Source organism: Scyliorhinus torazame, chromosome 13 (genome assembly GCF_047496885.1).
Source record: "Scyliorhinus torazame isolate Kashiwa2021f chromosome 13, sScyTor2.1, whole genome shotgun sequence".
In the NCBI taxonomy this organism is placed as follows: domain Eukaryota; kingdom Metazoa; phylum Chordata; class Chondrichthyes; order Carcharhiniformes; family Scyliorhinidae; genus Scyliorhinus; species Scyliorhinus torazame.
The window spans coordinates 67,012,263-67,036,089 of NC_092719.1; the positions used below are offsets into that span (position 1 = coordinate 67,012,263).

At 46.6% G+C, this 23,827-nt stretch overlaps 1 protein-coding gene across 4 annotated transcripts in view; it reads right to left on the bottom strand.

The window, feature by feature from the left end:
- Nucleotides 1-2,841: 2,841 nt before the first annotated feature.
- Nucleotides 2,842-23,827, bottom strand: part of rerg (RAS-like, estrogen-regulated, growth inhibitor) — a 71,483-nt gene continuing 50,497 nt past the window's right edge. For all 4 annotated transcript variants that reach the window (XM_072471707.1, XM_072471708.1, XM_072471705.1 and 1 more), the window contains exons 4-5: nucleotides 18,827-18,900; nucleotides 2,842-5,497 (exon numbers count right to left, since the gene is read on the bottom strand). In XM_072471707.1, the coding sequence (XP_072327808.1) occupies nucleotides 5,090-5,497; nucleotides 18,827-18,900 (482 nt within the window). In that variant the 3' untranslated portion in view covers nucleotides 2,842-5,089. The remainder of the gene's footprint in view (nucleotides 5,498-18,826; nucleotides 18,901-23,827) is intronic.

Here is a 23,827-nt window from a genome sequence, read left to right on the forward strand (position 1 = left end):
TAGGGCCCCGATGGCGAGCGTGGTCACGAATGGACGGGGATCTGCATATTTTTGGCTCCATAGAGGGACAAGGCAGGGATGCCCTCTGTCCCCATTATTGTTTGCACTGGCGATTGAGCCCCTGGCGATAGCATTGAGGGGTTCCAAGAAGTGGAGGGGAGTACTTAGAGGAGGAGAAGAACACCGGGTATCTTTGTATGCGGACGATTTGCTACTATACGTGGCAGACCCGGCGGAGGGGATGCCAGAAATAATGCGGATACTTGGGGAGTTTGGGGATTTTTCAGGGTATAAATTGAACATGGGGAAAAGTGAGTTGTTTGTGGTATATCCAGGGGAGCAGAGTAGAGAAATAGAGGACCTACCGTTGAGGAAGGTAACAGGGGACTTTCGTTACCTGGGGATCCAGATAGCCAAGAATTGGGGCACATTGCATAGGTTAAATTTAACGCGGTTGGTGGAACAAATGGAGGAGGATTTTAAGAGATGGGATATGGTATCCCTGTCACTGGCAGGGAGGGTGCAGGCGGTTAAGATGGTGGTCCTCCCGAGATTCCTCTTTGTGTTTCAGTGCCTCCCGGTGGTGATCACGAAGGTTTTTTTTTTTTAAAAAGCGTTGAAAAGAGCATCATGGGTTTTGTGTGGGCCGGGAAGACCCCGAGAGTGAGGAAGGGATTCTTATAGCGTAGCAGGGATAGGGGGGGGGGGGCTGGCACTACCGAGCCTAAGTGAGTATTATTGGGCCGGTAATATTTCAATGGTGAGTAAGTGGATGGGAGAGGAGGAGGGAGCGGCGTGGAAGAGATTAGAGAGGGCGTCCTGTAGGGGGACTAGCCTACAGGCTATGGTGACAGCCCCATTGCCGTTCTCACCGAGGAACTACACCACAAGCCCGGTGGTGGTGGCTACACTTAAGATTTGGGGACAGTGGAGACGGCATAGAGGAAAGACTGGAGTCTTGGGGGGGTCCCCGATAAGAAACAACCATAGGTTTGCCCCGGGGGGAATGGATGGGGGATATGGAATGTGGCAAAGAGCAGGAATAACGCAACTGAAAGATCTGTTTGTGGATGGGAAGTTCGCGAGTCTGGGAGCGCTGACCGAGAAATATGGGTTGCCCCAAGGGAATGCATTCAGGTATATGCAACTGAGGGCTTTTGCGAGGCAACAGGTGAGGGAATTCCCGCAGCTCCCGACACAAGAGGTGCAGGACAGAGTGATCTCAAAGACATGGGTGAGGGATGGTAAGGTGTCAGATATATATAGGGAAATGAGGGACGAAGGGGAGACTATGGTAGATGAACTAAAAGGGAAATGGGAAGAAGAGCTGGGGGAGGAGATCAAGGAGGGGCTGTGGGCAGATGCCCTAAGCAGGGTAAACTCGTCGTCCTCGTGTGCCAGGCTAAGCCTGATTCAGTTTAAGGTATTACACAGGGCGCATATGACTGGAGCACGGCTCAGTAAATTTTTTGGGGTGGAGGATAGGTGTGCGAGGTGCTCGAGAAGCCCAGCGAATCATACCCATATGTTTTGGTCATGCCCGGCACTACAGGGGTTTTGGATGGGGGTGACAAAGGTGCTTTCAAAAGTAGTGGGGGTCCGGGTCGAACCAAGCTGGGGGTTGGCTATATTTGGGGTTGCACAAGAGCCGGGAGTGCAGGAGGCGAGAGAGGCCGATGTTTTGGCCTTTGCGTCCCTAGTAGCCCGGCACAGGATATTGTTAATGTGGAAAGAAGCCAAGCCCCCGGGGGTGGAGACCTGGATAAATGACATGGCAGGGTTTATAAAGCTAGAGCGGATTAAGTTCGTTCTAAGGGGGTCGGCTCAAGGGTTCACCAGGCGGTGGCAACCGTTCGTCGAATACCTCGCAGAAAGATAGATGGAATGGAAAAAAGGCAGCAGCAGCAGCCCAGGATCGGGGGGGGTGTGGGGGGGTGGGAGGAGGAACCAGAAGTACTCTCAGGGTTGTTAATATATACTGTATAATATGTATAGGTCGTTGCGACAGATAATTATATATTGGACTGTTAAATTATATTTTTGGAGAGTTTTACTTCTGATAAGGCAGTTGCCAATTAGGGTTAGTTTTCATTTTTGTTATTTATTATTTATTCATTTTTTTTTTTGTTTATAAAATAGGTCATTGTTATTTGTGTTGTTATAATATTGTGTAAAGGATGCACAATGTACTGTGATGGTTGACCAAAAATTTTCAATAAAATATTTATTTAAAAAAAATACAGCAGAGTCTGCATTGTGCACTATCCTGAAGTCCAGCACTTCACTAAAATTTCCATTAAGTTGTATTTTGTTTTAAGAGGATATAAAACTTTACATTACAAAGTAAGTATGCACCAGATTTCCCAGTAAACTAAGTGAAAACAAAATGAGGGAGTTATTGCCAGGACCCAGGTCTATTTCTGACAAATGTGCAATCTTAAGGATGAAATACCTTTCAGCAGAAAAAAGCAATCTGCCTACAGAAATGCGAATGTTCAAATCAACACATCTGCCTTGTCTGCACATTGATGCCAAATACCTGGTGGGTTGTGGACAGAAACTAGCTTCACTGGTAGCAGGGGCGGAACTCGGCTATCAATATTTCCGACGTGATGAATCAAAAGGCTCATCCACAGCCGAAACAATTAGCATGGCTGTGATAGGTAGAGATGTGAAAAGTATAAATACATGCCCTCAGCTTGCTCTATGCATATCAACCTTGCAAAATACCGACACCTCCTCTCCTACCAGCTCCAGCACATACTTGTCAAGTTGGGGCAGATCAGGATGCAGAAATGTGTGTACACGGGTGCAGTTAATCAAATATTTCAAAGAATAACAAATATTTCAGGATTTATTTTTACATGGAAAAGCAAGTTACAACAGCAAAGTGACAGCAATTATATGAGACCTCTTTAGTATTTTTGCTCAGTTTTTCAACACTTAGCAGACTATGGAGTGATTGGGTAGTTGTACAGTTTAAGGAGTGACCTACAGGAAGATAAATCAATCTCATAACAAAATATCTCAAACATTTCAGGGTATAACACAAATATCACTAATTTATAATGTATTGATTTTGCAAATTGTAGCATCTAACAAGTGAATTATCCTACTGCTACATTAATTTAGTTGGATCTTTTTTTAAACAGCTTACAAGAGAAATTGTAAGAGCGTCTATTTTTTAAAAAAGCAACATATTTACTTCCCATGAGGAAAAAAAACAAAAATGGGAAGCTTGTACAGAATATAGAAACTGTTCTAAATTTTTGACACTTTAATAACTGATTGACAGATCTAATTAATTTCATTAATAGCTTGACAACCCACAACATCAATTAACAATTTACAGTCCCAGGAATGACAAGCTGTTGTAGATTGCACAAGATGCTGTGTAAACAACCAACAGGAGCCGGCCAACCTTGGATTTAATATTAGAAACACAGCCTAAATGAAAGGGACCTACAGCTTTTCCAAGCAAAGCATCGATTGCATTTATCGGCAATCTCTATGATAAATGGTCAGAAGTACAATGGGATCCAATTAAATTGCATAGTATTCAAATAGATCCAATTTTATTTGGATATTTTAAAACAGCATATATATATATATATATATATATATATATGTATATATATATATTTACAATTCAGAACTACATCATCACTTCAAACATATAGCGATGCTATAACTATGTATACTGACATTTTCTTTTCACTTCTTCCCCTGTTATTATGGTGTTATCTCATGCAGGGTGGGGGGCAGCACAGTGGCAAGCATTGCTGCCTCATGGCGCCGAGGTCCCAGGTTCGATCCCGGCTCTGGGTCATTGTCCGTGTGGAGTTTGCACATTCTCCCCGTGTTTGCGTGGGTTTCGCCCCATAATCCAAAGATGTGCAGGTTAGGTGGATTGGCCCCGCAAAATTGTCCCATAATTGGAAAAAATGAATTGGGTACTCTCAATTTATATTTAAAAAATATCTGTGCAAGGGGGAAGGAAGGTATTGATCCATTGGAGACAGTATTCCTCCAGTACTTTGCCCAACTGGCAATATTCATATCCAGAACATTGGAAGCCATTTTGACCATGGAGGGGGGGGGGGGGGGGGCTTCACAGGCAAACTCAAGCCAGTCCTCATCATATGCACTTCCAGAAGGGATCCTGGATAGCAATTGGGAGTGGGAATTAAAGTTTATTTTTTCTCCACCCTAACCTTAAGGGGTGCTGAGGACAACTACAGCAAGCCTACTGTCACAAGGGCTGAGATCAACTAATTCAGCATAAACCATTCTGGGATCAATGTGATCCCCGGGGTATTCACCACCTCAACCAGCTGAGCCACTCTGGTAAAACTCTGAAGATCTTAGTCTGTTGATAAGTCAGGTCATTATCTGCAGGCCAATATCTTGTGTTTTGTACCTGCTCAAACACTTCAAAATGGAACTGGTCTTTTTATTAAACATAAAAAGGAGTATACCCGTCAGAAGAGTTAAAAACCTGAAGTCATTTTATTTTTTCCTCACACTTTTAAACTATTTCAACTTCAAATTAGTTTGTATTTGGGTGTGGAAGGGAATTAAAAATAAATCCTGTTGACCTTTACGCAAGTGAGAGTTATCAGCCAGATGTGCACACAAGTGTGGTACGTAATGCTACATGTACACCATTCATATCGATCAGAAGACTGCTGGGTTTTGTCCATTTGACTGATTTGAAGCTATTTGAAGTTGGAAAGCTGTCACCCTTAGCTGCTTACTTCCTATTTTGTGTAATTGTTATAACCCCAATGGAGGTCCCGGGAAGAGGACCATAAGGTTTCCAATGGCCTCCCCAGAATATGAACATCTCATTTAAGGGGGCGGGACATCCCCTTAACAAGGAGAGCCCCAGCTGTACAAAAGACCCTGGCCTGGGTGCAGGTCAGGGAAGGAGTCCCTTGGGGGAGTGGAGGAGTATTGGAATAGCATTGTAATAAATCTTGTTCGTTAATTTCTACTATCGTCTATGCGTTCTGCTTACCGCGGATTCAACAGTAATGTAATACTACTTTTTATTTGAGTTTTGAAAAATCTTTTCCTCTCCACATGTTTAGCTACTTATTTTGGTCAACATTTTGTTGATGGCCTGCTTGACATGGGTCGTCGAGCTTCGCCGTCTTGTCTTGCCTTGGATCATCTTACGCCGCCTCACCTCCCTGCACAGTTCATAGAATGCTTCATTTATGTTGCCTTCTCCAGTGCAAGCTGAACACTCGTAAAAAGCACAGGCCATTTCAGTAGCCACCTTCTCGCCTTCTTCCGTGGTGACTTGCCTGGAGTGGTCCAGATCGGCCTTGTTACCCACAAGAATCAGGGTCACGTTTTTTGGCTTTTTGATTTCGTCCAGGAAGTTCTTCAGTGAAATCACTTCCTCGAAGCTAATCCTGTCAGTAATGTCATAAACTAAGACAAAACCCTCTGCCCAACGCATGTGACTTTCCCTCTGAATGGCATCCTCCTGAAAAACAATATTGCAAGTGAGGACATCTACAAGATTGCAAATTTACTTCCAGGAATACACAGTTAATAATCACAGCCTAAAGAACATAAAATGCATTTCGCCAGTTAATTCTTTAGCTGCCTTGCCAGCTTTTCCTGCCAAAAATGTTCAAACACGTAGAGAAAATAAATGGAAGGGGTGGGATCCACGATGTCATGCTGGTGAACTTGACCTGCAAGCAACCTCGGCCCCATGGTAGATTGAGGCATCGTTTTTAAACGTTCTGTAAAAAATGTTCAAATGCATCCCCTGCCCCCCACCCATGGATACAGGACCCGTTGTCCCAGAGAACACCCTCTCCCACCCAGAACCTTCCCAACAGAAGACCCCCACAGTCACACACACCCCACCCACTCAAGGGAAACCGCCCTCCTCACACACACCGAACCTCACCAGCTGAAAATGGGAGCGGAGAGACAGCCGCCACTGCCCTAGACCCAAGTTAAATCAGGTCGAGTAAACCTTTGTTAAACAACAGATGCAATCACCTGGGCACCTTGGCAGTGCCAGGCTGGCACCCAGGTGGCATTGTCTGGGCACCAGGCTGGCTGTGTCAAGGTATCCAGGTGGCACCAGCAGTGATAGGTTGTCACCTTGCCCAGGGCGCAAGCACCTGGGGTCCTCCAATCCAGTGGGCGACTCCAACGAGTGCCGTTCCGTTTGTGGAGAGCAGCAATGAACGTGCTTGACCGGTCTGTGATGCGAAGGGGATAGATTCCCAACCCCACGTGTAGATCGTGGGAGAGCTTATTATAGTGAGACTAGCTGTCTCACTCTAACATGCAAATTTGTAAAATTGTGATTCCATCCACAATGGGCAGGATTCAGATTACTACGTCTCACGGGATTAGGTTAGATCTCGGGAGGAATGGCGAACTGGGTAGATCCCCAAAGAGGAATCTCCCGGCCGCATTACCATTCGGGCGGAAAGTGGCCAGTAGATTGCACCCCTGATCTCTGGAACATTAATTGGTAACAACAGTATACTCTTGCTAGCCAAGTTATTACAGACTGCTTTATCGAATTATCAGAAAACTTATTTCCAGGTGTACATACAATAGCTCGGATTTCCATAAAGGCCAAACTTTGTGAATACTGCAACCTGCAAACCTCACTCAATTATAAGGGACGTGAATGAAGACTGAGAGCCATTCTACTTGATCCCATCTCAGCTCAATTTAGTTGCCTTTCTCCCATAACCCTTCCTACCGAACAAAAATTGACCAATCTCAGTCTTGGAAATTAACAACGGTGCAGTCAGGTGACATTACAGAAATGGAATTGTCAGTCTTCTGATGGCGCTGATATCTAGCCAGAAGCTTATCTCAGGGTCAGATGTAATACCGAGGTTGTGGAGCAGTGTGACCCAGCATTGTAGATGTTCTGACGCAGCGGGTTCCAGGTTTCCACTTGGCATTTCTCTCTGATTTCAGTCCCAAATTAATCTCTAATTTTCAGATTACCTATCTAGGTTCTACCATGTACTCAAAGAGAGCTGTGATTTAGACCTGCTCAAACTATTATATAATCCCTACAGTGCAGAAGGAGGCCATTCAGCCCATCGCGTCTTCACCGGCCCTTGGAAAGAGCACCCTACTTAAGCCCACACCTCCACCCTATCCCCGTAACCCAGTAACTCTACCTAACCTTTCGGACACTAAGGGGCAATGTATCATGGCCAACCCACCTAACCTTCACATCATTAGACTGTGGAAGGAAACCGGAGCACTGGGAGGAAATCCACACAGTCATGGAGAGAAAGTGCAAACTCCACAAGGTCACCCGAGGCCTGAATTGAACCCGGATCCCTGGAGTTGTGAGGCAGCAGTGCTAACCACTGTACCGCCCTGTACATAATTTGGGGATGTGGGCGGGAGGACTGTTTCCAACCCTCCTTTAAGAAAAACTACATTGTGAAGATGGCACAAGTGCCAGAAGACTGTTCCACCTCAAGAGTCCCCGGTATCTTATTGTATTGTAGACTAGGCCTGCTTAACAAAGGAATATTATTCTAACAGAGATTTGGAGAAGGGTGGATTTCACACTCAAAACAGGCAATGTTGCTGGATTAATCATAAAGCCTTGTGTCCTACAATTACAGCAAGAAGAACAGGAGAATTCTTCCCAGGGCCCTGGCCAATAGTTAACCTTCAACAACATCGATGAACAAATTATCTCGATGTTATCTCATTACTCTTTGTCGGACATTGCTGTGAGCAAACTGGCCGCCTCGATTACAACTACTTAATCGACTGCCAAGCATTTTCGAGTGTCTTAAAGGATTTGAAAGATGCACTGTGAGCGCAAGCTTTCTTTCCCCTTGCTTTCAAGGGGCAACCAAATCTCACAAAGTTGGAATAAACGAGAGAACAGGGAAAACAATTACCCCACACTTGAAAAGAGAATGCATCTCTTGAAATTCGCCACAAAACTGCAGCATCCATCTCTGGCATCCAAACAAAAGTGACCGTGGGAGCTTAGAAAACCTTCCCAATACTCAGGGAAATCTACTGTTCAGGTCACATTGGGTGTGGGCCAATGGCACCAGAATGAAGGAACAAAGCGATAACAAAGATTGGTTGCGTTCCTGTGGTGTGTCAGGCATTTCTTATTGGAGAAGAATCCTCTTTAACCCATCTACTTCGCTGGTTACCCTTTTAGGACAATCATTAAAAATGATATTTATGCTGTAGTAAGACAGAATTTGAATATTTTCCAAGCTGAAAGTCTCTCAGTGCATGAGGGTTTGAAGAATGCGCAATTATTATTTTTCAACCAAAAACACAAATCATAGCAAGATTGAGGCATTCTGTTCCATTCATCAAAGCACTAGTCCACAGGGTGGGTGTGTTTTTTTTACAGTTTTAAGGTGGTGCAAGCTTCATGAATTTCAAAAGATGCAAAGGAAATTAAATAGCCAGCTTCATTTTATATTTTTGAGGATGCAGTAATTCGCACAATATGGCACAGATCACGCGTGCCTGCAGCCAGTGATCTAAATGTAGATGCCTTGCCCAGTAAACCGAGACCTCTCCTGCAATTGGTGATGAGACTAATTAAATGTAGCACGGTTTTCTCATTACAATGCAATTGCTATAGTATACGGCTGAAAATGGTTCAAGCATGTCCTGTATGTGAAATTAACATGGTTAACATCGCTTCAGAGATTTCTGCACGACTCTGTGCTCGCTTTCCCCCGAGAGAAAGCTACCCATATCAACCCAAGGATTTGAACAGAAATTCTCAGCTGACTCTAAAGTGCAGCACTGAGGCTGTACGGAGTGGTCAGACAGGACCCTATCTACCTGCTGGCAGGTGGATGCAAAAGATCCTAAGTCACCGTTCAAAGAATAGAGAGTTCTTCAAAATGCCTGGTTAACATTTCTCCCTTAAACAACACTGCCAAGATCACATTAGATTTGTTGGATGCAAAATGGCTGCTCTGTTTGCCTACATGTCGATTGACATTGGGTGAGGACAGAGACAATTGTAGCTGTGATGGTACTCCTAGGGAAGGCAGTGGCGTAGTGATATTGTCACTGGGCTAGTAATCCAGAGACCCAGAGTAACGCTCTTGGGTTCGAATTCCACCAGGGCAGATGGTGGAACTTGAATTCAATAAAAAATTTGGAATTAAAAGTCTAATGCTGACCAGGAAACCATTGTCATAAAAAAACATCTGGTCATTGTCCTTTAGAAAAGGAAATCGACTTCCAATTGCGGCGATGCGGAGCTAAGCCGCGCGTTTCGGCAGCTCCCGCGACTACGGACTTTTGGGCTCTCCAAAGGAGCCCCAACGGAGCTGTTTTGATTTATTCCCATGTGGGAAGGTGCAGTGAGGTCCCCCCTCACAATATATGGCAGAGATCAGCGGTGGAGCGACGAGGAAAGAGGCCCTGGAGCAGAGGCCAAAACGAGGGGAAAAAGACAAGATGGTGGAGGGTGGAGAGTGAGCAGCGTGGGGGCCAGACCAGCAGGAGTTCCTCAAGCAATGTGTGGAGGAGCTGAAAAAGGAGGTGCTGGCGCCGATGCTGTTGGCGATCGAGGGGCTGAAGGAGACCCAGAAGACCCAGGCGGTGGAGCTTCGTGTGGTGAATGAGAAAGTGAATGCCAACGAGGACGAGATCCTGGGCCTGGCGGTAAAAATGGAGGCGCATGAGGCGGTGCACAGGAGGTGAGCCGAGAGAACTAAGGTCCTGGAGAACAGGTCGAGAAGGAATAACCTCCAGATTCTGGGTCTTCCCGAAGGAGTGGAGGGAGCGGATGCCGGGGCGTACGCGAGTACGATGCTCCATTCGCTGATGGGTGCAGAGGCCTCTCCGACCCCCCTGGAGCTGGAAGGAGCTCATCGGGTCCAGGCGAGGAGACCCAAGGCAGATGAGCCGCCAAGGGCGATAGTGGCAAGGTTCCACCGCTTTGCGGACAAAGAAAGTGTGCTGAGATGGGCCAAGAAGGTGCTGGCTTCAACCGGGCCAAGGCGGTGCTGCATAAAAAAAGAGTCAGGTTCGGCATGCTGCAGCCTGCACGACTGTGGGTTACTTATCAGGACCGACACCATTATTTTGAAACGCCAGAAGAGGCTTGGACCTTTATTCAGATAGGAAAACTGGACTCGAACTGAGGAGATGTGGTTGTACAGGGGGTTGTAAATATAGGTAAAGAATATTGCATGGGTGGGATGATGGATGGGGATGTGGGTAGAGTCCTGGTTAAAATTCCAAAAATTTCCTTTTTTCTTTTTTGTAGACAAGATGATGATGATGGGGAATGTGGGTGTCGGTGCTGGAGGGAGGCGAGACTCGGGGATGAGGGAACTGGGACAATGGCCGCAATAGGAGCTGCGCCATACGGGGCGGGGCTGGCTCAGGAAAACGTGGGCTTTTTCCCGCGCCAAAAGGGGGGGGATGGAGGTAGGAGAGACTCCCACACAGGGAGATCAACGGGAAGGCGGGGGAAGCCGGTGTCAGCAGAAGTCAGCTGACTCACGGAAGTAATATGGGGGGAGCAAAAGAGCTAGATGTGGATCTAGCAGGGGCGGGGGGTTTAGGGTTGCTGCTGCACTGTCCGAGGGGGAACTGAAAATGGAAGAGGTGGTCGGGGCAGGGGTCCCCCGCCTGGGGGACTGGAGGGTGCGGGAGGCGCGAGCATGGGACTGGCCTAAGAGATTAGATGGCTAGTCGGGGGGAGGGGGGGTAGGTAACCGCCTAAACCGACTGATCACGTGGAACGTGAGAGGCCTAAACGGGCCGGTTAAGAGGGCCCGAGTGTTCGCGCACCTAAAGGGACTGAAGGCAGACGTAGTCATGCTTCAGGAGACACATCCGAAGGTGGCAGATCAGGTCAGTTTAAGGAAGGGATGGGTGGGACAGGTGTTCCATTCGGGGCTGGATGCGAAGAATAGAGAGGTGGCAATACTGGTGGGAAAGGGGGTGTAGTTTGTGGCCAAGAGCATAGTAGCGGATAAGAGAGGTCGATACATGATGGTGAGTGGTAGGTTGCAGGAGACGGAGGTGGTACTGGTGAATGTATATGCCCCAAACTGGGATGATGTTGGATTCATGAAACGGATGTTGAGGCGTATTCCGGACCTAGAGGTAGGGAGTTTGATAATGGGTGGGGATTTTAACACCCAGCATTAGATCGTTCCAGATCTAGGAGAGGGAAGAGGCCGGCTGCGGCCAAGGTGCTTAGGGGGTTTATGGGTCAGGTGGGGGGGGGGGGGGGGGGGGGGGGGGGGGGTGGTAGATCCGTGGAGATTTGCCAGGCCTTTGACCAGAGAATTTTCTTTTTTCTCCCAAGTTCATAAGGCCTACTCCCAGATAGATTTTTTTTGTTCTGGGCAGGGCATTGATCACGAAAGTGGAGGGAACGGAGTATTCGGCCATAGCCATTTCAGACCACGCCCCGCACTGGGTGGAGCTGGAGTTGGGGGAGGGGAGGGACCAACGCCCATTGTGGAGGTTGGATGTGGGACTGCTGGCAGACGAGCAAGTGTGCGGGAGTGTATTGAAAGGTATCTGGAGGCTAACGACAACGGGGAGGTGCAGGTGGGAGTAGTATGGGAGGCGCTGAAGGCGGTGGTCAGGGGAGAGTTAATCTCCATCAGGGCTCACAGGGTGAAGAGAGAAGGCAGGGAAAGGGAGAGGTTAGTGGGGGAGATTCTTAGGGTGGACAGGAGCTATGCAGAGGCTCCGGATGAGGGACTACTTTGGGAGAGACAAAGTCTCCAGACGGAGTTCGACCTGTTGACCACAGGGAAGGCAGAGGCACAGTGGAGGAAGGCACAGGGGGCTACATACAAATATGGGGAGAAGGCGAGCCGGATGCTGACACACCAGCTCCGTAAGAGGATGGCAGCGAGGGAAATAGATGGAGTCCAAGATGGCAGGGGAACTACGGTACGGAGGGCAGGGAAAGTGAATGAGGCTTTTAAGGCCTTTTATGAGGAACTATATAGGTCCCAGCCCCCAGGGGGAAAAAGAGGGGATGCGGCGATTCTTAGATCAGTTGAGGTTCCCAAGGGTGGAGGTGCAGGAGGTGGCTGGTTTGGGGGAGCCAACTGGGGTGGAGGAGCTGGTTAAAGGATTGGGGAGCATGCAGGCAGGGAAAGCCCCGGGGCCGGATGGGTTCCCGGTGGAGTTCTAGAGGAAATATGCAGACCTGTTAGCCCCGGTGCCGGTAAGGACCTTCAATGAATCAAGGGAGGGGGGGGGAACCCTGCCCCCGACAATGTCGGAGGCGACGATCTCTTTGATCTTGGAAGCGGGATAAGGACCCACTGCAATGTGGGTCGAATAGACCGATCTCGCTCCTTAATGTAGACGCTAAGTTGCTGGCAAAAATGTTGGCCATGAGGATTGAGGACTGTGTCCCGGGGGTGATTAATGAGACCAGACGGGATTCGTAAAGGGTAGGCAGTTAAATACTAATGTGCGAAGGCTCCTATATGTGATAATGATGCCATCGGTGGAGGGAGAAGCGGAGATAGTGACAGCCATGGACGCGGAGAAGGCCTTCGATCGGGTAGAGTGGGAGTATCTCTGGGAAGTGTTGAGCAGGTTTGGGTTCGGGGGAGGGTTTTTCAGTTGGGTTAAGCTCCTGTATAAAGCCCCGGTGGAGAGTGTGGTCACGAACCGGCGGAGGTCGGAGTATTTCCAGCTGTATCGAGGGCCAAGGCAGGGGTGCCCCCTGTTCCCTCTGCTATTCGCATTAGCAATTGAACCTTTGGCCATGGCATTAAGGGAGTCGGGGAAATGGAAGGGGGTGGTTCGAGGGGGAGAGGAACATCGAGTGTCGCTGTACGCAGACGACCTGTTGCTGTCTGTGACGGATCCAGTGGAGGGGATGGTTGAGGTAATGCAGATCCTACGGGAGTTTGGAGACTTTTCGGGCTACAAGCTCAATGTGGGAAAGAGTGAGCTCTTTGTGATCCATCCGGTGAACCAGGGAAGAGGGATAGATGACCTACCGTTGAGGAGGGCGGAAAGGAGCTTTCAATACTTGGGGATTCAGGTAGTTAGGAGCTGGGGGGGCACTGCACAAACTTAATTTGTCGCGGTTGGTGGAACAGATTGAGGAGGATTTTAAAAGGTGGGACATGTTGCCACTCTCGTTGGCGGGTAGGGTACAGTCGGTTAAAATGGTGGTCCTCCCGAGATTTCTTTTTGTATTCCAATGCCTCCCAATTGTGATCACTAAGGCCTTTTTTAAGAGGGTAAGCAGGAGCATTACGGGATTTATGTGGGCGAGCAAGACCCCGTGGGTAAGGAGGGGGTTCTTGGAGCGTAGCAGGGATAGAGGAGGGTTGGCATTGCTGAATTTGGGTGGTTATTATTGGGCAGCCAACGTGGCAATGATCCGTAAGTGGGTGATGGAGAGAGAGGGGGTGGCGTGGAAGAGGTTGGAGATGGCGTCCTGCAAAGGAACGAGCCTGGGAGCGCTGGTGACGGCACCGCTGCCGCTCTCGCCGACAAGGTATACCACGAGCCCGGTGATGGCGGCAACGCTAAAGATCTGGGGGCAGTGGAGACGGCACAGTGGTGCGACGGGAGCCTCGGTGTGGTCCCCGATCAGAGACAACCATCGGTTTGTCCCAGGAAGGATGGACGGGGGATTTCAGAGCTGGCATCGGGTAGGGATTAGAAGAATGGGGGAACCTGTTCATTGACGGGACATTTGCGAGCTTAGGGGCGCTGGAGGAGAAGTTTGGGCTACCCCCGGGAAACGCTTTCAGGTACATGCAAGTGAGGGTGTTTGTGAGGCGATAGGTGAGGGAATTTCCGCTACTCCCGGCACAGGGGATTCAAGATAGGGTGATTTCCGGCGTATGGGTCGGGAAGGGCAAGGTGTTGGCGATATACCAGGAGATGAAAGAAGAGGGGGAGGCTTTGGTAGAGGGGTTGAAGGGTAAATGGGAGGAGGAGTTGGGGGAGGAGATTGAGGAGGGACTATGGGCTGATGCCCTAAGTAGGGTTAATTCCTCTTCCTTGTGTGCCAGGCTTAGCCTGATACAATTTAAGGTGGTTCATAGAGCGCATATGACGGGGGCGAGGCGGAGCAGGTTCTTTGGGGTGGAGGACAGATGTGGGAGCTGCTCAGGGAGTCCGGCGAACCATGTCCATATGTTTTGGTCTTGTTCGGCACTGGAGGGGTTCTGGAGGGGAGTGGCGGGAACAATATCTAAGGTGGTGAAAGTCCGGGTCAAGTCAAGCTGGGGGCTAGCAATATTTGGAGTAGTGGACGAGCCGGGAGTGCAGGAGGCGAAGAGGCCGGCATTCTGGCCTTTGCGTCCCTAGTAGCCCGACGAAGGATCTTGCTAATGTGGAAGGAGGCAAAGCGACCAGCGTGGAGGCCTGGATAAATGATATGGCCGGGTTTATCAAGTTGGAAAGGATAAAGTTTGCCTTGAGAGGGTCTGCGCAGGGGTTCTACAGGCGGTGGCAACCGTTAGATGAAGGTCGGACAGCAGCAACAGCAACCCGGGGGGGTGGGCGGCATCGGAGCAAGAAAACACATGAATGATCCGGAAAGTGACATGTACGGGGAGAATCCAATGTACAAAGTTTTGTATCTTATTGACGTGCCATGTTCATGTCTTGCCACGCAAGTTTTTTTTTCATTTTTTTTGTTACGGTGGGTGGGGGGGGTGGGGGTTTGTTTGTAAGGTAGAAAATATTGTTATTGAAAAATTCTTAATAAAAACATATTTTTAAAAAAAGGAAAGGAAATCTGTCACCTTTACCTGGTCTGACCTATGTGTGACTCCAGATCCACAGCAATGTGGTTGATTCTCAAATGCCCCCAGGAATGGGCAATAAATGCTGCTCCACATCTCATGGAAGAATACATTTTTTAAAAATCAAATATTCTACTAAGCTGCAGGGTTAATAGGGTGCCCCTGGTGATGAAGCCGAAAATTGATTCCAATGAACAGATCCTGGCAAGCAGTATGCCTACTACTTCATTACACAAGCTGGTAGGACACAAGGTTCCATACAGCCAGTGTGTACTTGTTTAGTTTAGACTGCACTAGCTCGGGAGTGAAATTTGGCTTCTTGGGCAAGGTACCAGGGCTAGCTGATGGCCATAGATCCTTGCCCAGTGGGAGTCATAGAATCCCTACAATGCAGGAAGCTATTCGGCCCATGGAGTCTGCACCGACCCTCCGAAGGAGTACTCCACTCAGGCCCACTCCCCCGGCCCATCCCTGTAACCTAACCTACACATCTTTGGACACTAAGGGGCGATTTTAGCATGGCTAACCCAACTATATTTGGACTGTGGGAGGATACCAGAGCACATGGAGGAAACCCACACAGACACGGGAAGAAAGTGCAAACTCCACACAATCACCCAAGGTTGGAATCGAATGCAAGTCCCTGGTGCTGTGAAGCAGAGTGCTAACCACTGTGCCAACGTGCCAGCATCTTCGGAATTGCGGAAGAGAAAAATCATTCTTTCCATGTTAATGGAAGGAAGTGATTGCACTAGAGAGGATGCAGAGGAGATTCTCCAGGATGTTGCCTGGCCTGAAGGGTTTTAGCTATGAAGTGAGGCTGGTTAGGTTGGGGTTGTTTTCCATAGAGCAGAGAAGGCTGAGGGGGCACCTAATCTACGCGTATAAAACAATGAGGGACATAGATAGAGTAGAGAGGAAGGAACCTTTCCCCTTAGTTGAGGGTTAATAACCAAGGGAAATAGATTTAAGGCAAGGAGCAGGAGATGTAGAGGGGATTTGGGGAAAACTTTTTCACCCAAACAATGGTGGGAATCTGGAACTCGTTGTCTGAAAGGGTGATAAAGGTGGGAACGCTCACAACATTTAAGAAGCATTTAGATGAGCACTTAAAATGTCATTGTTGACAAATTTGAGGTTATCCATTTTGGTAGGAATAACAGCAAAAGGGATTATTATTTAAATGATAAAATATTAAAACATGCTGCTGTGCAGAGAGACCTGGGTGTGCTAGTGCATGAGTCGCAGAAAGTTGGTTTTGAGGTGCAACAGGTGATTAAGAAGGCAAATGGAATTTTGTCCTTCATTGTTAGAGGGATGGAGTTTAAGACTAGGGAGGTTATGCTGCAATTGTATAAGGTGTTAGTGAGGCCACACCTGGAGTATTGTGTTCAGTTTTGGTCTCCTTACCTGAGAAAGGACGTACTGGCACTGGAGGGTGTGCAGAGGAGATTCACTAGGTTAATCCCAGAGCTGAAGGGGTTGGATTACGAGGAGAGGTTGAGTAGACTGGGACTGTACTCGTTGGAATTTAGAAGGATGAGGGGGGGGATCTTATAGAAACATCTAAGATTATGAAGGGAATAGATAGGATAGATGCGGGCAGGTTGTTTCCACTGGCGGGTAAAAGCAGAACTAGGGGGCATAGCCTCAAAATAAGGGGAAGTAGATTTAGGACTGAGTTTAGGAGGAACTTCTTCGCCCAAAGGGTTGTGAATCTATGGAATTCCTTGCCCAGTGAAGCAGTAGAGGCTCCTTCATTAAATGTTTTTAAGATAAAGATAGATAGTTTTTTGAAGAATAAAGGGATTAAGGGTTATGGTGTTCGGGCCGGAAAGTGGAGCTGAGTCCACAAAAGATCAGCCATGATCTCATTGAATGGTGGAGCAGGCTCGAGGGGCCAGATAGCCTACTCCTGCTCCTAGTTCTCATGTTCTTATGTTCTTATGTATACAAGGCTACAGACCAAGTGTTGGAAAATGGGATTAGAATAGATAGGTGCTTGATGGCCGGCAGAGGCAAGATAGGCTGAAGGGCCTTTTTCTGTGCTGTAAAAATTGTGACTTAATTGAAAAGAAAATCACTGCTGCGTTTGAGTCCAAACCCAAACAAGAATCTCTAAGAATACTTTGGATGTGAAATTCCATTGTGACAGACCTGTAAACATTCCTCGTGTATCAAAGCAAGTAATCTCCCCTCAAGTGATTTAAGACAACCAGGTTCCAGATTGAAATGAAGTGCCACACACAAGAATTTAAAACCTATGACAATGGTTGTTTTTACATCCGGTAAATCACTTGAGAATGGTTGCATTAATTTAACAGCATTTGAGAGGGAATATTTCAGTGAATGTCTAGCCCTGCTCTGCACTCCTCATCTTTCGGTTGCGCATGCTCCTGTTTCTGCCTATCCACCCACACAAAATGACACTCCTTCGAGGACACTCTTAACGTTAAGGAAGATAAATTTCAGACTCTTAACTGAAAGAAACATCTCCGCATGATTTAAAATGGCCTTGAAGTTATTGAGTGCAAAAATGTGACTGGGTTTGTGCGTCAGGATTACAGAATATTGCAGTAAATAAATAATGTGTACTTGATAAGGACTGATAAAGTTCCCATTCTTTATAGGAAACTCATCAGTCTTCACGCATGACAATAATGAATTCTGGTGATTCGTTTTGATGAGAGAGAGAGAGCGCGATTAGATAATTAAACAAGATGCGTGTAATCCCCGTTAACCCAATGTTCTCATGAATAATTAATAAAATGCATCTCCTGAGCCTCACTGTACTTCCTAAAAGGAATATTTCTCTTATGGAACATGTATATCAAACTCTGCACTAGCAGGAGTCACAAAGCCCACTTACTTCCAGCTCCATAATACTGACCACCTCATCCTTGCTTTTGTTAGACTCTTCTAATTCCAGTCTTGAGCTAGAGGCTGTTTAGCACAGGGCTAAATCACTGGCTTTGAAAGAGACTAAGGCAGGCCAGCAGCACGGTTCAATTCCCCTAACAGCCTCCCCGAACAGGCGCCGGAATGTGGCGACTAGGGGCTTTTCACAGTAACTTCATTTGAAGCCTACTTGTGACAATAAGCGATTTATTTTCATTTTCATTTCATTTCATTTTCATTTCATGCAATTGCCCATATCTCACGACAAGTCCTGGTTCCCTATCTCCATCATCTCTGCACTCACTGGACGACTTTGGTTCCTGGTCCATCGATGTCTTCAATTTAACATTCTTATCCTGATGTTCGAATCCCTGCATGGCTTCCACCTTTCCATCTCTGTAGCCTCCTCCAGCCCTACAACCCACTGAGAAGACAACATTCCTCCAATTCTGGCCTCTTACTCGTTCTCCACCACTGGGTGCCAGGGTCGTCCTTGCAAATCTTGAGCTCTGGGACACCCTCCCCAAACCATTCTGACTCAGCCTCTTTGACTATTTTTAAAAATCAATCTCTTAAAATGACCTTCATTGGCTATCACGGTTGGCTGATATCGAATTGTGAAGTGCGTCTGGAACATCTTCCTACGAAATAAGCTCTACATAAAAACAAGTTGTTGTTGCAGTGTAGTAGACATCTCAAATTTGGCTACAAACACCATTTGCAAGCACGTAACTTTGCACTCAATACCATGGATCCACCATGCAGGGAGACCCTGAAGAGAATGAAGCTCATAAATTCTTCAGATGAGTGAATTTGGTCGGGTAGTTCTCCGCATCCTAAAAGGGCCACGTCTTCGAACCTGGGTGCATACTTCAAATCCCATCCCTATTTATACAGACCTGCTCTGCTTTGTGTGTACCTGACTGCATACTAGTGCACATGCATGTGTGAATACTTATGCATGTGCGCATACATGTGCCTCTGAGTATAACTAGCAGCTATGCATGATAGTATCCCATACCTTCTTCTGACGAGTTTTCAAGCGTGCATGCAGAAAATAGATTAAAAGAGAAAATCGTCAAGGAAGTAAATAAATAGGGTACAGTGACAAGTCTAATGAAGACATCAGAGAGTGGTCTGTGTTACTAACTTACCTGGCCAGCTGTGTCTAAGATTTCCATAGAAACTGCTTCATCATCAATGGTTGCTTGGTGGCGATAGGTCGACTCTGGTGGTTTATATCAAAAAGAAGTCTTTAATTAGTGTTGATATCGACAGTTCTGGTGAATTTTAGATTTAACAACAGTACATACATTGCATGAGAAATTAGGGAAAGTAAGAGAACAAAACCTTGACCTCTTAATGAGGCAATGCCCCAGTACGAAACACTTCAGAGATTGCCCAAGTTCCCCAAACACACAGTTTTGACAACCTTTGCTTATAAAGTAATGTTGAGGCTGCAGAAAGCTTTAACATTTAATTGCAAAAGGAATTAAGATTCTGAAACCCTTATTTAGCTTGGCGCCAAAAGTGCTATTTATGAAAACAAAACTACTTTTTTATGATTAAATCACAGGAATTAAGTGGCTACAAAAAGGATATTTTGTCTATTGTGCTCTCTTCAACTCTGCACTGAGCACCAGTGTGAGTTACTCAAATAAGCCAGAGAGACACTTAACAGTAATTATAACCCAACTTACCCTGTGAGAAACCTACAGGCTGAGGTAGAGCACCAGTGACTTCAATGCAGAGTAAATTGGATGGGGTGCAAAACCCAGCATTACGTCAATCCAGGAAGTTTCCCGGAATTGCCATCAATATGGAATCAGTGCTGACATACACATTAAAAACTGAAGTCTATGCGGATGTATAATCCCTGAAGTCCAGCCAGTGTGACACTCTTTCCACTCACTCACGAAGCTGTCATCTGGACAATGTGCGTTTGGCCCTAGCCCCATGGTGCCATATGCTCATGTTACTGAACAGAATATTGGTAATAAAATTGTTTCTGGAGATATTTCCTTCTTGCTTTTGGACAATCCAGGACGGTTTCACTGTATTCAGAATCCTTCCAACTTCTCTCGCACTTTGCTCCATATGCACAGTGTTCTCACTGGTCTGTCTATATGGTGTGACTGAAGGAATCATTAGGCTGAAGGACAAGAACCCAGCTTGCCTCTCTTCACAACCAGTTATAATGGTAACAGAACTTCACTTTTCTGAAAACACTATTTTTTCATACCGATTGCCCTTATTGATGCCTTGTCCTTTCCACCCGTTAGCTCAGCTGGTTGTAGTTTAGTTAGATTTTCTTTCTCTGGATTGGGAGTTCAGCGAGGCTGCACTCTAGCGTAGAAACTCAAGAGCAGGAGGCAGGGAGGTCAGTGGATTTCAATTGTTGGAAAACCCTCAACAAACATGCTGCACTGACCTCCTTGCCCCCTCTTCAACCTGCATTTCCATCGAGCGAGGCTCCACATCAGGGAGAACTGCCTCAATGAGTTCACCCTTATGACCTTATAACTGAATGATAAGCAGTAACTTTCAGAGGTTCCCAATGGCTGCTTTATAAATACAGCACTACAATGTTGCAGTACCTATTTGGTGCATCAGTGTGAAGGATTTAGATTCTCTCTGAGGACAACGCCACAAACATTCTATGCTGCTCTTTCTGATGATCACTTAATTGTTGCGACCCGTGTCAAGGCTAGTAACACTTCCCCACAAAGTTTCTTCAACTATTTCCCTTTACAAGTCACAGGAACAAGGTTATCCTTTTATTGGCCTCCTCGCTGCATATTTAATAGCAAGCGTGGAAGTAATGAGCCGCTAAAGTTTGAAGGTTTGTGTTACATTGCGTTTAAATTCATTTCATGCTCATTTACATAATTTCTCCAGAAGATAATTGGTGAAAACCAACAGGTACTAAAACGCGAACAAAATTCTCTAGCCTCCCCGCGTTTCTCGGCGGTCATTGGCCGGCAGCGGGAGCTTACGATCCCACCACTGTCAATGGATATTCCCACTGAATCCACCACCCTGCCGCCAGGAAACCTGCGGCTGGGGTGCGCTGTTGGTGGGACTGAACATCCCGTCGTCTAGAAGACAGTGCCCTAAAATGCCAATGAATGAGGCTGTATATCAAGGGAGGTGTACACCAGAAAGTAAAATAACTTTTACTATACAACAGTACTTTAAGAAAATTTATGGCACAACTTCAACTTGCTTTCAAGTTGGCAAAACATAACAAGGATCAATGCCAACTCAAAGAAAAAAATCTCGATTATATGTTTCCTACAAAGTTTTTCTTGCAAAAGTAGTAACATTGTTTAGAGAAGTTATGCTTTAGTTCTTAGCAATATTTGCAACTCACATTTGCCTAATGCCTTTAATACTTAAAAACCCTGATACACATCACAAATAAATCTATGGAAAACGGACACTGAACTCTGAAAGAAAAGATTAAAATGGGGAAGGGGGTGAACTAAAAAGCTTGGGGACATTTTTAAAGGAGAGAGTACGGGAGGGGAGGAAATTTAGAGGTGGACTTCCAGAGAATAGGCCCCAAACATAATTGGACAACAACCAGGATTTGTCTCTCCATAATATGTCAAAACTTCAGCGGAAACTATAGTATAAGGGACTGTCACATGAAGGTCCAACATAGGACTGAGTACAGTACCATCCACACACTAATGTAAGAGAACACATGACTCACATCTAGGGGTCAGCCTAGTGTTGAACAGAACCATGTGTAGAAGCAAGCAGGACGACAGCTCTTAGCCTGGACCTTTACTGTACTTGTGTATACAGTCTCTAGCAGTTAATATAATAATTTTTATTGTCACAAGTAGGGTTACATTAACACTGCAATAAAGTTACTGTTAAAATCCCCTAGTTGGAATTTCCGGAAATGGGAAGAGAAGCGGATTAAGACGCTAAAAGATTTGTTTCTCAGAGATCGGTTTGCAGGATTGAAGGAGCTGGAAGCGAAGTATGGGCTGGAGGAGGGAGAAATGTTTAGATGCATGCAGGTTTGAGATTTTGCCAGAAAGGAGATGCAGAGCTTCCCAGAGGAACCGGCCTCCACATTGCTGGAGGAGGTGCTGACGACAAAAAAGGACTGGAGAAGGGGGTAGTGTCAGCAGTGTACGGAGCTATTTTGGAAGAGGATAGGCACCACCGGAAGGGATCAAAGCAAAGTGGGAGGAAGAGTTGGGAGAGGTTATAGAGGAGGGGGTCTGGTGTGAGGTGTTCCAGAGAGTAAACGCCTCCACCTCATGTGAGAGGTTGGGGCTGATACAGCTGAAGGTGGTATACAGAGTGCACCTCACGAGAGCGAGGATGAGCCGATTCTTTGAAGGAGTAGAGGATGTGTGTGAGCATTGCGGGAGAGGGGGGGGGGGGGTAATTTCCAAGGTGGTGCATGTGAAACTGGACCCGGGTCCCCGGGAGGCCATATTCAGGGTGTCGGACCAGCCAGGGTTGGAAACGGGTGCAGAGGTAGATATCGTAGCCTTCGCCTCGTTGATCGCCCGAACGCAGATCCTGTTGGGATAGAGAACAGCCTCTCCACCCTGTGCCCTAGCGTGGCGAGGGGACCTGTTGGAATTCTTGGTTCTTGAGAAGGTTAAGTTTGAACTGAGGAGAAGGATGGAGGGGTTCGATAAGTCATGGGTATTATTCATTATGCACTTTCAAGAACTGGATAACATCGAACATTAGTTGGGGGGAATGGGAGGCTGTGTGTATTAAGGGTGACTATGGGTAATCCCCGTGTGGTACCCTCAATAACGACGCTTAGAGTGTAAACAGTAAAGAAGGCTTTAATAAACTAAGAACTAGACTAGTGCCGAGATGTGTGCGAACTGCTGCACTGCCCACAAGGCGGCCCCTTATATACGGCTCCCAGATGGGTGGTGCCGGAGGCGGAGTTCCCCAGGGTTTCAAGCCCAGTCTTAAAGGGGACATCACCTTACACGATGACAAGGATACAGTGTTACAGTAACCATTCATCACACCCTGATTCCTTTTTGTCATTTGTTTATGTAAATATGTGGGCTAATGTTTGGGGGTTGGTGGGAGGATGGGATCGTTGGGGATTGACATATTTGTTGCTGATTATTGTTTATTGTTGGTGGGTGTAAATTTTGAAGAAAATGTGAAAAAGGAGAATAAAAATATTTTAAAAAAATAATAAATCCCCTACTTGCCACATTCTGGCGCCTGTTCGGGTACATGGAGGGACAATTCAGAATTATCTAAACTACCTAAGACAACAAATACTTTAATAATACTGAACTATGACCATCAACGTACAACAGGGACCACCACCGTCATCTGTTAGTTCTGTTTATTATTGGGTGAGCTCCATGTTTGTCCTCAGCTATTAAAACAGGTTCGCAAAACAGCACAAAAGTAATGTAAAAAACCTGGCTGGGGTCCAATCTGCCTTCATTCCCAAATTGACGCACGCTGAAGTATGTGCAAAGATAAATTTATGGTGTCCGAGAAACATTTTCTCATAAAGGGTGAACTGAATAAATTCATACTCCTGGCACATAGATGAGTGCTGGGGTCACATATCCAGAAAGTGAGGCACAGAGGTCAGCAGACTCCACTGGGATCCTCGTCCATCAATTTTAATTGATCAAAAATACTTCAGGGGTCACTAACCTTGGTGCCCAGTTCACACAGCGCTTTGCTAGGATCATAAACATGCAGATTCATCTTTACACTACAGAATCATAGAAATGACAAACAAGAATATGCTGGTGTCAGCTTTTCATCTCCACATATCTATCGGGTAAAGCCACCTTTAGGGCGGTTTAATAGTGTCAAATTAATAAGAGATATCTCACCCAGTGAGCATAAAAAACAAGGTCAAGGCGTTTGCAACCATCTTCAGTTCAAAGTGCTGAGTGCCTGATGCATCAGGTCTCTGCTTGAGGTCCCTACCATCGCAGAAACCAGTCTTCAGCCAATTCGATTCACTCCATGTGACAGCAAGGAACAGCTGAGCGCACTGGATACAACAAAGGCTGTAGGTCCGACAAATATCATGACTGGATTGCTTGTGATTCTGAACTAGCCGCACTCTTGACTAAGCCCTTCTAGAATCGCTGCAATATTGACTTCTGCCTGACAAAAAGTGC